The following is a 15,914-nucleotide window of genomic DNA, read 5'->3' on the forward strand; positions in this document are numbered from 1 at the left end:
TAGTCAAGTATAACACACAGTATATATAAAATGGACAAACCGGACGTTGGAACAGACCCTTCAAAGTAAAACAGGAAATAATTGAGAGCATATTTGTCTGTTCACAACAGTCTGTAAAGACAGTTGACGTCAACGGCAATGAAACGCTCCAGTTTTGCCTCATCTGTCCCAGAGGTTACCCGCTCTTGTGAATTGCCATTCAAAATGTTGAACTCAATTCCGAGCATCTTATTCGACTCCCCAGTTTTGTGAACAAATCAACTTCACCAAAAGCAAATCAAAAGCAAAAGGCGCTTGTTGGTTTATTCATGTCCGGCTGCGTGACTGGCGGCTTTTAGTCTGTGCGTTGGGTTCATACAAACTTGAGCGAAGGGTAAAAATGGAAGGGGTGGGGGTGGGGGGGGGGGGGCTAGAACGTTCCCGTCCGCCTCACTGCACTGTGCCCGCGTATCGCATCGCTGCATCTCACCCCCGAACTGTCTCCCCCCGCCTGCTTAGATCGCACTTATCCTGCTTGGATCCACGCCCCCTGTTTAGTGTGCAGGTCACAAGTTACACTCCTGGAGGATCAATCTCTTCTCTTTTTTTTCTTGTTATCTCACACCGCATCGTCTTCTCCGACAGCCCTCCTCCTCCTCCTCCACCCCACGTCGTCGATCGAGCCGGCACTGGAGTGGTTCTAACCCTCGCGCGTGGACGTCTGCTGCGCTCTCAAGCATCCATCCCTCCTCCCTCCTTCTCCTCCTCCTCGTCTTCGTAGTCGTCGCCGTCGTCGTCGTCTGTGCTGCCGCTCCACTCTCAAACTACAAAAGAACTCGAAGCAAGACAGCAGAGCAATGACAGACCCGGCCTACCAAGTCCCGGACATGACCGTAGTGGATCCGACTCCGGGCGCAGTGCGGAACGGCCAGTGCGCCCCGGATGCCTTCGGCCACAACCACAACAACCAGCAGCAGCACGTCAAGAGCCCCGTCCAGCATGAGGCGCTCACCTCCGGCCAAGAGATGAAAATCACCGACAGTGTGGAGGGAGAAGGTACACGAGCTTTCTCTTTCAAGTCTCCAGTTTGGGGGGATTTACCCCCCACCCCCCCGCTCCCCAACCCGGGGAAATGAACGGAGGTATTTTTTTTAGCCTGCTGTTATTTGAATAATGAATAAGTCAGAATTTTAAGAGACAATTCCTAATCTGAGAGGGTCAATAGAGGTGGTGTGGGGGGCCGGGGGGGGGCACGGTGTGGATGGAGAATTTCTCCATCAATTTGGGTATTTTTTTTTAGCCTGTTGTTATTTGAATAATGAATAAGTCTGAATTTTAAGAGACAATTCCTAATCTGAGAGGGTCAATAGAGGTGGTGTGGGGGCGGGGGGGTGGGGGGGCAAGGTGTGTTAGTGGCTAGCATGTCTTGGTTGCAGCTCTCGGTTCAGGGGTTGAATCTGTTTTGCGTCTGTCCTGCGGGTGATGTTGGCTGCTTTCTCAGACGAGAAAAATGCCTGTTCGGTTCTTGGAACACTAAATAGGCGTGAATGAGGGATTTAATTGCCTCTGAAGTATGTTGGCTGGCGACCAGTCCAGGGTGTACGCCGCCTGACGCTGAACTTAAATGCTGTAGAATGAAATAAGAGATCAATGGGGACTTTTGTAGAATTTCTCCATCAATTTTGGGACTTTTCTTGGAAAATGAGGAATAAAAATACATTTTATGTATCGGGGATGAACGTTTTGAAGTCGTACCGGTCCTCCGCTAAATACAAGGGGCATGATAGACGTTATCATTAGTTTGTGGAAGATGTGAAAATGTTCACACAAAAAAAAGTAGGAAAAATGGTTCGGATCGGTTATGGCTTGTCATTCTAATTTGAAGAAGCGGTGACATTTTTGAATGCCTGGAAAAACTGTGAATGCATGAATAACGTTTTTTTTTTTTTTTAATTGATAAACGTGCTGCACAAGACAGAGCCTGAGGCTGCACAGACATTTGTGCCTTCAAGCCACTTTGGTACCATGCTGCCACATGTAGTAAATTCTTTACTGTGTGTTTGAATTAATTCATTGTCGCTCTTTTTGGTGTGCGCAACTTGGCCACCGGGTGGCAGCATACTACAATCACACTGGCGCACAAACTGCTTTTCATGACTCACTAAGTTGCTCAAGTACCAACAGCTTCTCTTCACGGAGGATAAAGAAAATGATATCCGTGAACGTGTAATGTCTACATGGTCGATGGCAGCGTCTAAGCGCCACACGGATGCTCTTCGTTAGCAGCCAGGTCACTTGTATTTTTCAGGCACCGCTGTAATCATAAACGCAAAACTGCCGTTCACGAGCAATTGCGGCGTGCTTGCGGTATTGACAAACTACCACGATTGGAAATGATGAAAAAGGAAAATAAACAACCCCGCCGTCTGCCTCAACCGGACCACAGGCGACAATGACATTCCATGTGAAACACAGCCAGTTTGGAATGAGCCAGAGCTGCAAATGCTGTTTACCGGGCAAAAGTTGCGACTCATGAATACCGCATGAATCTGCAGAGGTCGTTTCATGTTTCACTAGGACGGATGCGCTCGGGGCGGTGGACAATCTGAGATGGGGATTCGAATTTGGGTGTAACAGGCTCCTCCATGGTCACTGTTGCCAACTAAATTTTTAGTACGGAAAACTGTACTCTTATACCATATACTGCACGGAGGTCACTTTTTGCGTGAGCTGAAAGGTTTTGCTTTGTCTTATTTTTGACCTGAAACTGAAATTTGATTGGATTGTTTTTGCAATTGCAGGTCTCCTTGAGAGCAGCATGAGGCTGAAGCCTCACGAAGCTCAGAACTACAGGAAGAAGGCACTGTGGGTCTCGTGGCTCTCCATCGTGGTCACCCTCATCCTGGCCGTGACGGCGTTCAGTAAGCCTTCAACATTCTTTGTCGTGCACGTAAATGGCTTTATCCTCACGAGGGTCGCGGGGGGGGGGGGGGGGGGGGGGGGGGTGTGCCGGAGCCTATCCTAGCTGTCTTCGGGCAGTAGGCGGCGGGGGGACACCTTGAACAGGTTGCCATCCAATTGGCTCACATTTAGCGACAAATTAGAGTGTTCCATGCATGTTTTTGGAATGTGGGAGGAAAGCGGAGTACCCGGAGAAAAGCCACGCAGAACATGCAAATTCCACACAGGGAGGCCGCAGCTGGGATCGAACCCGCGACCTCTGCACTGTGAGGTCGATGCGCTAACCACCACGCCACCGGGCTGCCCCGCTTCTCGGCTCCTCGGGCAAAATTTGTTGATGGAAAATGCTGACTGGCCTTTAATTTCATTTCATTCATTCATCTTCCGAGCCGCTTGATCCTCACTAGGGTCGCGGGGGGTGCTGGAGCCTATCCCAGCTGTCTTCGGGCAGTAGGCGGGGGACACCCTGAATCGGTTGCCAGCCAATCGCAGGGCACACAGAGACAAACAACCATCCACGCTCAGAATCACACCTAGGGACAATTTAGAGTGTTCAATCAGCCTGCCACGCATGTTTTTTGGAATGTGGGAGGAAACCGGAGCACCCGGAGAAAACCCACGCAGGCCCGGGGAGAACATGCAAACTCCACACAGGGAGGCCGGAGCTGGAATCGAACCCGGTACCTCTGCGCTGTGAAGCCGACATGCTAACCACTGGACTACCGGGCCACCGGCCTTTAATTTGAACCCTATTTGCCATCTAGACATTTGAATAATACCCGACTGCTGGCCCTTCTTTTTGTTCATTGCACTTGTCCAAAGTCAACGTTTGTTTTTGTTTTGTTTTTTTTTTCCTCGTGATTTTAGTCAACCACCACGTCTTGAAACCTCTTTTGAGGAAGTCAACGCAGTCATTCATGTGATCCCCGCGATGCTGTCAAAGCTCCATGTTTCGGTTTTGTCGTCGTCATCACATGACGTTGCCCCTCGCGTATGATTGCGACGCGACGGTCACGCCACAGGAGGTTGCTTTGTCATCTTGACTCAGCGTCAGTCAAACGGCAAAGCGCCGCGTGATGTCGGCCGCATTCGCACACTTTCGCTTCCTGGAACGCCGTCATGTCCCGAGTCGCACCTCGTTTCCATCGGACGCCTGTTTGTGGCTCCAAACGGATGTTCGCAGGATGAGGGGCAAAGGTCACCGGGTCATCAGTCAATGTTGGCATTTCAAACGGTTGCCGTCGTATTTTGCGTTTCAGAGAATAGTAAAGTACTTTTTTTTGATGACGACGTCGCCGCGGGGCCAATCTCGTGCAGGCGCCAGCCGCCATCAGGAAGTTGTGAGGGCTCGGCTTTAAACAACACCCCCGCCCCAGTTTCCGCTGGTTGCTTTTCTCCGTCTCCTTTCTGTGATGTCTCATCGCTTGTGCGCCTTCGTCGTTCCCAACCTGAGCGACCTACTTTGTTGTCTTCCTGGCTGCAAGCTTTTCAAATTCACTTCCGTAGGCAAGAGGGGAGAGCCTTGGTGAGCAATTGCCTTTCGCAATTGCCCCCCCCCCCCCCTCCGACCCCCCCACACATTAGAAGAATCGTAAACACGTGTGTGGGGTCTCTCACGTGTTAAAAATCAGTCCGCGTGGGCCCAGCTGAAGACAACGGCCCCGCTTCCCTCCCTCCCACTTTATTGCTGCCTGCAGAAACTCAGATGCACAAACCAAAAGACCGACAGACTCATAAATAAACCCTGGCTCCCCCCCCCCCCCCCCCCCCCCCCCCCAGCGGCATTCCAAAAACACGCATGGCCACTGCGTGACCACGATTGGCCACTCGGGATTGTCCTCGGGCGTGAGTGTGAGCAGGAATGTTTGTCCGTCCATGTGTGCCGTCCGTGCCAGTTCGGGGGGGACTCCGCCTACTGCCCCAAGACGGCTGCGAGAGGCCCCCGGCGTGACCGCAACCCTCGTGAGGAGAAGCACATTCGAAAATGGACGCAGGGAGGGAGGGATGCGTGCTGTGCATGTGGATGGAAACCTGTGACCCAAAGGGAGCCTTCTTGGGCACCGGATAGTAACGAGGCTGCTGCCAGGCCAACGGAAGGGGGGGGGGGGGGGGTCACGTTACTCAAAAGGCAAAAAAGAGCGCGCCATGGCTTTCCCATGTAGAAGTCCGCTGAGATTGATTTCCAGCCTGGTGTATCGGAATAAACTGATGGCGTTGCCGTCACGGCAAAAAGTCCCCAGACCGTCGCTACGTATTACATCATGACGCTGACTCCGCCCTCCACTGACTGAGATTCAAAAAAAAAAAAAAGGACAACAATGGTGTCAGCAGGCCATTCATCACACGCAGGCTCGGGCGTGAGAAACATTTGCCCGCCTTGCCGCAGCCCCCCCCACCCCTGCAATGGACTCCCGTGGGCACCTCAGTCACACCCACTCCCCTCACTTTTTCTTCTCTTACCCTTGCGTTCTCTTCATTTCCTCCTCTCTGGCTCCACTTCACTCAACACAACAAATACCCCCCCCCCCCCACTCCCCCCCCCCTGTCTGTCTCGCACACGAAAAACACAATCATTTATTCATTTTCCTCCCCTCCCCGTTGGCTCTATTTTTATCCGTGGCGATGTGGAAGGAGCTCTATATATAACTCCGATGTGTTATTCGACACGTGGATGCAAAACGGGGCCAAATGTTGAGGATTTTTGAGGACCAGGAAAGTCATCCGGCCGTCGCATTGACCATAAAGTATCAACGCTTATGATCAAGCGGCTACCCGTACACGGTTTTGCCCCAGGTCATTCGAACCAACGCTGACATTTCATTTGACATGGTTCAATGTTGCGTCAGACACAAATGACGGCTTAACAATGGCGCCTCGAGACCCCCCCCCCCCCCACCCCCGCACCCATCCGCATAACTTTCTTACACTGCCCGTCCTGCTTGAGATAATTGCAAGGAGCCGTCTTGATTTACGATGCCGGCATTGTGCAGAAAATGTGCAGATGCCGATGCTGCCGTTTGACCCCCCCCCCCCCCGCCCCCCCACACACACGCTCCCCCGTTTCAAAACCGTATTAGCGGATAGATGCCATCGACTGGCAATTAGCGAATGAGCAGCAAATACTCCGCACGTGGGAGGGTGGGGTGGGGGGGGGGGGGCTGACCTCGCAACAGTGTGTTACTGTCACAATAATGCCGACAGGCGCAATGACAGACTGGACCTTTGTCATTCAGTCGCGCCTGCGCTTGTTGCATTGTGCTCACGGTCAGAGGAGCAGAATGCGGAATTCCGACAATGACCTCCACACAGTAGAACCTTGAGAGAACCAATTTGCCTAGAACACGCGGGTGACAAGAAGTGCAAGCCCCGAGAGCTGGGGCACGAGAGGAGCCCCCGCCCGAATGGTGCCAGAGGGCATCACAAGTCATAAAATACGATTGGCGATTGCACGATTGGGCGGCCCGGTAGCCCAGTGGTTAGCACGTCGGCTTCACAGTGCAGAGGTACCGGGTTCGATTCCAGCCCCGGCCTCCCTGTGTGGAGTTTGCATGTTCTCCCCGGGCCTGCGTGGGTTTTCTGCGGGTGCTCCGGTTTCCTCCCACGTTCCAAAAACATGCATGGTAGGCTGATTGGACGCTCTAAATTGTCCTTAGGTGTGAGTGTGAGTACGAATGATTGTTCGTCTCTGTGTGCCCTGCGATTGGCTGGCAACCGATTCAGGGTGTCCCCCGCCTACTGCCCGGAGACAGCTGGGATAGGCTCCAGCACCCCCCGCGACCCTAGTGAGGATCAAGCGGCTCGGAAGATGAATGAATGAATGAAAGGATTGCACGATTGTCGATTGCTGTGGACGTGAGTGCCAATTGTTTTTTTTTTTTTGTGCCCTGTGATCACCCGGCGACCAGTCCAAGGGCGTAGCCTAAAATTCGACATATTTTCCCCAAATTTCCAAATGGCCGTCCCGCCCCTCTCTCGGGCTTCACTTATTTCCTGCAAAAAAAAAAAAAAAAAAATACCAGCATCAGCGTTTCATTTCCCTCCAGTGGTCCCGCAAGCCTGGCAATGTTCTTTCTCTTCTCACAGTCAGTTTTCCAGTCGGAAGCATTTCCGCCAGAGCGCCGGCCGCATTTGATCAGCGCGTTTCGCTTGGCTGTCAAACGTTCGCCATCTGTGCTGTAATTATAAGATGGCCTCTCGCTCTCTCTCTCGGCAGCCTTGCCTTCAGTAATGAACACCACTTGAGTATTTTTTTTACACCTCGCCGGCAAACGAGAGAAGCGGCGCAACGAGATGAAGATGTAGGTGTCGGCGCAGCGGGCGAGATACCTTTTTTCTCTCATGCCGGAGAGGAATCGCTGAACATTTCGCAAGTTGCTCAAACGCGCTCGTTTGTCTGCGTGGTGTGGGAAAGCAGATACTGACGCAGCTTGCATTCCAAACAAAGTCATGAATCAGTCATCCCACCAAAAAAAAAACAAAACCAAAACAAAAAAAACCCCGAACCAATCAGTGTAACAAACCCACCAAACAAGGTAACAAATCAACCCAACCCGTCAAACAAATGAAAAACCAATCAGGTCACTGAAGCGATGAACTAACTACAGACCCGATTAAAAAAAAAAAAATAATAATAAAATTAAAAAAACGTGACAAATAAATGAATTTTAATTAATTTCAAATGTTGTCTTTTTTTCGTCACTTTTTTTTCTATTTTCTTGGGGCTCTATGGAAAGTGTTTATTCATGAATCAAGTTACATTTACATGAACCACTAACGCCTGAAGCCTGTGTAGCAATGTCTTCATAATATTAGGAGTTTTCTGACACTGTTTATCTTTTTTCAATTATTAATCGTTTTTAATCAAACGGAAAAACTCCAACCAACCAAACGAACAAACCATCCGACGCATCAAAGCAACAACCAATCAAATAAATTAACAAAAAAAAAAGATCGATCAGCCATTTTGTTGGATTTAGTTTGGAGTGTTTGGTTTGGTTTGGTTTGTTTGTTTATTGAACATAAAACATATACGGTAATAATTTGACAGAAAATAAGGTAGTTTAGCACATGTAGCCCACGCTTCGGAGGTTCAAACCTCGGCTCTGGTCTTCTTTTGTTGAGTTTCTTTCGCCCCAAACCATCCGAACGAGGACAGAAAGCCAATGGATGGAACGCCGCTTTGTGCTAAGAAATATGAGAGATCTTTATTGAAAAAACACGTACGGTCTGTAATGGAAACCCCCCCCCCCCCCACCACCACCACCACCCCCCCTCCAACCCCTTTGCCTTGACTGTCGAGTCACTGGCAATTGACACCTCCTATCAAATCTGACGGATCCTGACCATCTACTGTACCTGCATACAAAATGGCCGCCGACTCTGCGGCATCACGTGGTCATGACCCCCCGACGGGCATGAATTTATTCCACCAGAGCAAACGGCATGCAATCACAACGCGCTCTACCGGCTTCCCCCCATGCGGGAGCCTTTGAGAGGTGGCCCGGGAGTCCCCAAACAATCCGCCGCTTGTTTCATTGTGATCGATGGCAAACCGATGATGGCCGCGGATTCATTACCAAGAGGCCCCAGCCGGCTTTGTTGGACTTCAATAAGGCGGCGGAGGACAAATTACATGCTGAGGAAATGTGGCTTTGGGGGAGGGGTGTTGGGGGGGGGGTGCTGGGTTCCTTCATCACTCATGAATTTTTCATGAAACCGATACTTGGGGGGCTAATGGAAAGTATAAATAGCTTTCAGGGAAATGATAACAGGTGGCAGGAAGTCTTTTTGTCCAACTTAAGACTTTAGCGACTATGAAAGGAGACATTTTAGGCCTGATTTATTTTGATATTTTTTTTCGCACCACTGTTCCCAGTTGGACGAACGCTTCAGAGGCATTGGGACGGCTGGGCAAGAGCGCGAGTTGAACTCGACTCGCATTGATTTGGAGCTGTGTACATGATCACCGATGCGTGCTATACAACTTGTGTAATAGCGATGTAATAGCGATGTAATAGCGATGGCATTCGGCCCAGATACATCGCCAGCTCCTTTTTTTAAAAAAAAGACGTCAGCGCTACAACACAGCGAAGCAGCTGTGCAGTTGCTCATATTGTAATGTTGGTGCCTGCTGACGCGTACCTTTTTAACAAGCTACGGGGTTGCATCTGGGTGTCGTTAAACAGTAGCTGACTGGTGAGCCACTGATGTGATTTGTGTGTGTATGTGTGTGTGTGTGTGTGTGTGTGTGTGTGTGTGTGTGTGTGTGTGTGCGGTTTATGAAGAGAGGAGGCTGTGTGGTGTCTGACTTTATTCCTCGTGTGGCCACAATCTGGTTGCCAGACTGTTTGACAATGTGGTCAGTGTTAACTACGAAAGCTGTCGGGTTAAGGCAACAGTTTAAAAAAAAAACTGTTATTATTCTGCTGCTATACATGAGCAACATTTCTTCAGATAATTATTTTGTTTTTATTGAGCTCAATGGATGGCTGCCAGATAAATACAGGGCTGGTCGAGACACAGGTGGCCTGATGGTATGTACGGCGATGGCAGATGGATGGATGGATGGATCCCGTTTTGGATTTTTTTTTTGTTCCCCTCTGAGGCAAGAAAGACCGAGGCAAGATTGTCATGCGCGACGATGGAGCGAGTGAGAAAGGAAAGGATATATGGGAGGTGAAAGAGAAGGCGGGAGGGAGCGCTGAACTCCAGGCGCCGGGCAGAGCCGAGCAGTGGCTCCCTGAATTATTGAACGTGATATTTTGCAGCTGGCCCGGCAAGGCCGCAGCCTTGCCGGGTGCCTGCTGGGCGGCAGGAAGTTCGGATCACCTGCCAAGTGATGCTGCAGTATTTTTGCACTGACTTCATCTCAAGGCACCGATGTGTCAGTATTTGGCGACGTGTCCGCTGCATGCGCCACATGCACGGATCGGCGACAGTGTACGAAGTGCTGCCTCCACGAGTGAAAATGCTTTTGTTGTCTTTCTGGATAGTTGCAAATGATTTCTGTACTGTTGTGTAATATGTAAGTAAATGTAAGTGTGTAATAGGTACACAAACGATGTATTCTTGTCTGCTTTTCATATGTCTGCGCAGTCATACTGATGCACCGATTGCAGAATGTCGACACCAATTTGTCTAGTTTCTATTGATTTCTTTTTTTTTTATGGTTTTTTTTTTCTGTACTGAATGATCATCCCCATGCCTCTTCCATCCCCGCCACCTGCCCGTTGAGTCTCCTCATCCTATTCCCTCCCGTTATCCCGCTGTCCACACCTCGCTCATCCTCTCTCGCGCCCCTTCCTCACCTCGCCTGGTCTCGTTAGCGGCGGGTGGCCGAGAGCGCACGCAGAGGAGAGCGATAAACGAATCTGCTAGTAGATGACAAAATGAGATCAACTCTTATTTTATCATCACAGGATGGAGTAGTCACTGTGTTGGGGAATAATAACAGGAGTGGATATGCCAAGACCCCATTAGCCAGCCCCCCCCCCCCCCAAAAAAAAAACAACCCAGTGACTTCATGTTTTTGCGCCCGATTTACATTTGAAATGGTGATGACTTATTGAGAAAAAAAATTATAACAACAATATGTCACGTTGAGCCCGAAGCGACAGAATAATCGCTCCTTCCGTTCTTCCGCAAGCGAGAACGTCTGCCCCCTGCTGGCAAATACGGAACATGACACAATAATAATTTACCATTATCAAAAAGATGAGGCGCATCCGGGCGGACAGGTCTTGATGTTTAACCTTCGTCTGCACGTGAAACGGGGTGAAAAGCAGGAATTAGACTTAGCCCTCGACAATTTACGGCCCGGTGCGAATGCTGGAATGTAGCGAGTCACACAGAAGATTCTGGTTGGATCCAATTAGGCTCAAAAAACATCAATGGAGGAAGGGAAAGATTCTTTTTAGATGACAGCCCGACAGATGGTGCGCCATGACGTCTCCGCACATTGAATCAGTTGCAAACATGCAAATGATTGCCCGACCGGAGTGCTCCAATACTCACTTCTGTGTGTGTGTGTGTGTGTGTGTGTGTGTGTGTGTGTGTCTTGTTTGTTTCCACAGCCGTATCGTTCATGAGGCACAGCGCATCGGTCTTCGGATTTGCCGTGAGTTTCCTCGTTCCGTCCTTGCTCGCTCCGTTTGCATGGATCAATTAGTCATAACTTTGGTCTCTGTGATTTATTAATGAGTCTGGGAAACTCCACTTTTATTGGCCCCCGTTGTCTCCAAGGTAACAGAGCAGAGAGGAAGGGCTGAGATGACGGCGCAGGTGTATGGTCGAGAAAGATCCGCGAAAGGGCTGTCGCGGAAGGAGGGCTACGATTATCCGAGTTTTAATCAAACATTGCCGCGGGTTTAGTTAGCGTTACATTTGACATATGTGCTGATTTTTAACATTTTAGCTGATTTTTTTTTTTTTTTAAATGTGAAAAACCCCACACATAAGAAAAAACAAAATCCTCTCTGATGTAACACCAAGACTGACCTGTGAGAGGCAGCATAGAGCCACAGGGCGTACAAACTGCCCAGAGATGAAAGAATGTTAGCTAGGAGTTGACGCTTCGGGTCATCAGGGAGGGTGGAGGGGCGGGGGTGGGGGGAGAAAAATCTTAAAAGTCCCTGTCTAGTGAAATTCAAATTGACACACCAGAGAAACCAGCGTCGCTAACAGCCCTGCCAAATTTGAGCGAGTAGAAACGTTCCAAGTAAACACGCGATGCTAACTGCACGCCGCAATTGCGTCACACGATGTAATTACACCCGCTGGCCCAAAAAAAAAAAAAAAAATGGGAGAGTGAAATGACCCGTGACATTGACTCTCTTGTTACATTCCATATTTCTTCTTTCTTTTATTAGAAATGTTGAATCCGCAACGTAATTAGCCCGGCCGCGGTTTGGCGACAGCCGCCTGTGGCGAATTTGATACGTTTGACGCGTATGTGGATCCGGATGATTTGATTTCCTCGCGTCCACTGGATGAAATAAAACAAGAGTCACGTCAGCGCACCGTTTTTTTTTTTTTTCTCAGCGTAGGAAGCGTTTGAGGTCGACGATCATGTTGACAGCTCATTCAAAACAGATCTTTGTGTCTGTTCCTCGACGTCCTCATACATTTGTTCCGGTGAAATGAAACGGCGCGGTTCAATTTGCCATATTTAATCGATTTTTAACACGGCATGGTGAATAGGAGTGTGTGATTTTTTTTTAAAAACTGATCTCAGCGGCTAACCGTACTGTCCCGCCTTGTGTCTCTCCCCGTTTGGCGCCTGTCGTGTGCAGTTTGACGCCACCTTGGATGTTCTCTCCTCAATCATTGTGCTGTGGCGCTACAGCAACGCGGCGGCTGTGCATTCAGCGCACCGAGAATACATGTGAGTGTTTTCGGCATTTTATTCGATGATCCTCGCCTCTTATCCATCGACCCAAAAAAAATTTTCCGGGTGGAATCCGACAATTTGGAACCGGGAGTCTCGTTGCTTCACGCAATGCTTTCCCGAATCCACGTCGGTTTCCCCAAAGCTAGCAGTCGTTTGCAGATCGCGCTTGCTCAAGTCTGCCCTCTTGTGTCTCTGCAGAGCATGTGTGGTCCTGGCAATCGTGTTTCTGCTCTGCTCCATGTGCATCCTCGGAAAGGCGATTTATAATCTGGCGACCAGGATGCCTCCGGAAGTGGTAAGACAACGCACATTTTTCAGACGTCCATCTGTTGATTACATGTGGAACCTGATCCGGGTGTTGTTGTTTTTTACGTCGCTACGCTCCGATAGATGTGCGGTGCGCACTCGCCCGATGTACCGCACGGTATTTTATTCGCAATGTTCCCCCTTCAGTCGTTTTCGGCCGCATCACTTGGCCCTGAAGTGGTTTTTGGGGCGAGCGGAGTGGGTACGCTCTGGACTTGTCGATAGTCAATCAGGGAGCATTTATCGGCAAACAACCGGATCCAGAGAGTAATAAGCTACCAATTGGCTTATTACTATATTACTACTATTAGCCAGCAGTGGTTGATCAAGCCACCGTGGCTAATTATGCCAAACGGCGGCAGTTTTTAGTCTTCAATGAACCTGATTTGGATTTTTTATTTTATTTTATTTTTTTAATTGTGTGAAGTGTGAGGCCGATGTGCTAACAAGCACTCGCGTCGGGTTCTGGTGTGACATGTTGAAATACGCCGCTTTCAAAATAAAAGAGTCGGAGACATAATTATGTTGCATTGTTTGCTGCTTTTATACTTACTGTATATAGAAATAACTTGCATTTGATGTTATATTACAGTAATACCGTGTTTTATGTTATGTGTTGTGTTTATTTTACTTTGTTAACTGTTTTGTTAAGCGCTTTGTTACAGCTGCCGTTGTTGTGAAAGCGCTTTATAAATCAGCATGTATTGTATTGTATTTGGAGTGATCAAGGCTTTGTCCTGTCTCTGTCATGGTGGTCGGGTTTCGGATTCCATGATTTCATTCCGACTAGCAAATCCGGACGCGAGGACGCGAGAGCATTTACGGAGGACGATTGTCTCTTTCTTCCATCTTCCTCTTATCATTATCCTTCTGTCATCTTTTCTTTCTCGTCTTTGTGATGGTCACACTCTGTGCAAGCTGAATTTCAAGTCTGTCGTCATTATTCTGTCAAGTTCAACGACCTCCTCTGGGCTTTTCCTTTTTTTTTTTTTTTTTTCGTCTTTCATTGGCACAATTCGAGCCTTGTTTCAGGGTTGTGGCGCTGACCTTTTGCTACTTTGATGTGTTCCTTCCAGTTCTCATGCAAGTCAAGGGCGGCAAAATCGCATGATGATGATTCACGATAACACGTGAAGCCGTACGCCTTAGCGACCGCTGCCCCTCAAAAGGTTAAAGTGAATGTGATCCTGTAAGGCACGGGTGTCAAAATCAAGGCCCGGGGGGCCGGATCTGGCCCGCGATAGCAAATCAGACATGTCAACTTCCATGATGCTTGCTAAAATCACGACCAAAATTAAAAATTCTCACATGTAATAATAAATAAAGAGACACGTTGTCGGCATTTTCTTGTAGCCAAACCCCCCCCATTACAGAAACTTTTAACAATCGTTGAATAAAGCTTTATGACTGAAACCAATTTTTATAAAGTCATGGGAAACGGTAACTCGAATGTGGCCCGTGACAAAAATGAGTTCTAGTCTACTCGTGTGTGACGATACAGCGTGAAACTGTTGATCACTGTTTCTGATAATTCGATTTTTAGGTGTGGGGGGGGGCGTGGCTAAATTGGCCCCCAATGATAAATGTCGGTGTCTGTCGTGAACATGCGTAGCGACAAAGGCGCAGCCGCGACCTGCAGTGAGCCGGCTCGCCGTGCCGACGTCCCAAAAATCCGTTTTGGCTACAGATCGTCCGCTCTAGAGAGCCCCGTTGTCCGCCTTAAGTGCGCGCAAGCGAATGAATAATCGGTTCCTTGTCGTTTGTCCTTTAGGACGACTTCCTCTTCAGCGTGTCCGTCGTGAGTGGCTTTGTGTGCAGTGTGCTGGCTGTTGCCAAGTTCTGGCTGGGCAAAGTGCTGACGAGTCGCGCGCTCATCACGGACGGTAGGTTGGCTCAATTCCCAAGAAAAGGCTCAACGGGGGTCGATGTGTACGCTTCAAAGCGCTTCCCTTGATTTTGTTTTGTTGTTTTTCTTTGGTTGGTTTCAGGCTTCAACTCTCTGGTGGGTGGTATCATGGGATTTACCATCCTTATCAGCGCCCAAGTCTTCAAGGATCATCCCGACGTCTGGTTCCTGGATGGCTTGATCGGCGTCCTCATCGGACTCATCATTTTGGCCTACGGGGTCAAGTAAGGCCGCAAGCAGCCGCCGTCCGCTCGCCGCCATTTCTTTGCCGCCTTCAAAACGTCCGCGAGCAGCGTTTGACGGCGTTTTCTGTCTCTCCAGGCTTTTAATGGACATGGTGCCCCGCGTGAGGCAGACGAGGAACTACGAACGGTTTGAGTGAGCTCCGCCGACTGGTCGCCTCGATTTCCTTTTACGCACCGCTTGGACGTTTGACTTGCGGGCGCGACGTAGTGTCGTCGCGAAGGCTCTTTAGACTCTTTTTATGCTGCGTTCGTGCATCCTCACGGTACCTTGCCCACACATCCGACTGACAGATGCACACGTTAAAATACTTTGGCCATTGTGAAGCCCCTCCCACCCCCCGACATTTCGCAAAAAGCGCCAGTTGAAGAAAGAGATGGAGAGAGGCGGCGCTTTACCACGAAAATCGGGAGGCGCACGTTGGTGGACGTGGATTTATTTCACTCTTGTGTCTTGATATATGTATTTATTTATTGGTTAATTTATTTATTTGGTGAGTCATTTAAAATGACTCATCCCACCAAAAACTTGAACTAACGGATGATTATTACCCAATTTTGGGTCAGGCTTTTTTTTTCTGGTATATAGACAAAAGGATCGAGACAAACTTTCCAATCGTATAATCAATCAGGAGTTGGATAAGACGAGACGTAGCTGCAAAGGACGCGAGGGAAGTACTTGTGTCCAGATACTTTTGTCACTTCCCTCAGGTTTCGACGATCGGCGTGAAGTATCTCTTATGTCATCGTCTTGGCGTCACGAAACATGTCACTCGCATATTTATTTTTTGTTTATTGTTATTTGTGAAATGTTTGAACTTTCTTTTGGGAAAGTTGAATGTCATCAAACTCAAAGCAGGGTCCACGCACCCGATTTTTAAAATGCGGGTGAAGCCCGGCGAGTTTGTTCGAAATAAATGAGCTTGTTGATGTTGCTCTTCCAAAATTATTTTTTTTTATTTTTTGGAGCTAGTCGCATGTTTTGGGTTTGGGGAGGAGCCGAGCCGCTCGCTGCGGCAGACGAGTGCGCCCGATGCAATTCGTCTGTCCCCTTAATTGAATTCAATTGTCTTCTACATCTGAATGCGCAGTTTTGTAAAGTGAGGGAGACCCAGGAAAGGCTGAAAAAAAA

At 49.0% G+C, this 15,914-nt stretch overlaps 1 protein-coding gene and 1 long non-coding RNA gene across 2 annotated transcripts in view; both read left to right on the forward strand.

Moving 5' to 3' along the window:
• Positions 1–15,914, forward strand: part of LOC127611874 (uncharacterized) — a 139,560-nt gene that overhangs the window by 110,265 nt on the left and 13,381 nt on the right. The window lies entirely within an intron of this gene.
• On the forward strand, positions 436–15,093 carry LOC127611857 (transmembrane protein 163-like). Its single transcript, XM_052082648.1, has 8 exons — positions 436–1,035; positions 2,781–2,900; positions 11,013–11,056; positions 12,231–12,322; positions 12,527–12,623; positions 14,406–14,517; positions 14,623–14,764; positions 14,862–15,093. Exons 1-8 carry the CDS (start codon positions 837–839, stop codon positions 14,920–14,922), a joined length of 867 nt encoding a protein of 288 aa, XP_051938608.1. The 5' UTR covers positions 436–836; the 3' UTR covers positions 14,923–15,093.

Source organism: Hippocampus zosterae, chromosome 12, assembly GCF_025434085.1.
Source record: "Hippocampus zosterae strain Florida chromosome 12, ASM2543408v3, whole genome shotgun sequence".
Classification (NCBI taxonomy): domain Eukaryota; kingdom Metazoa; phylum Chordata; class Actinopteri; order Syngnathiformes; family Syngnathidae; genus Hippocampus; species Hippocampus zosterae.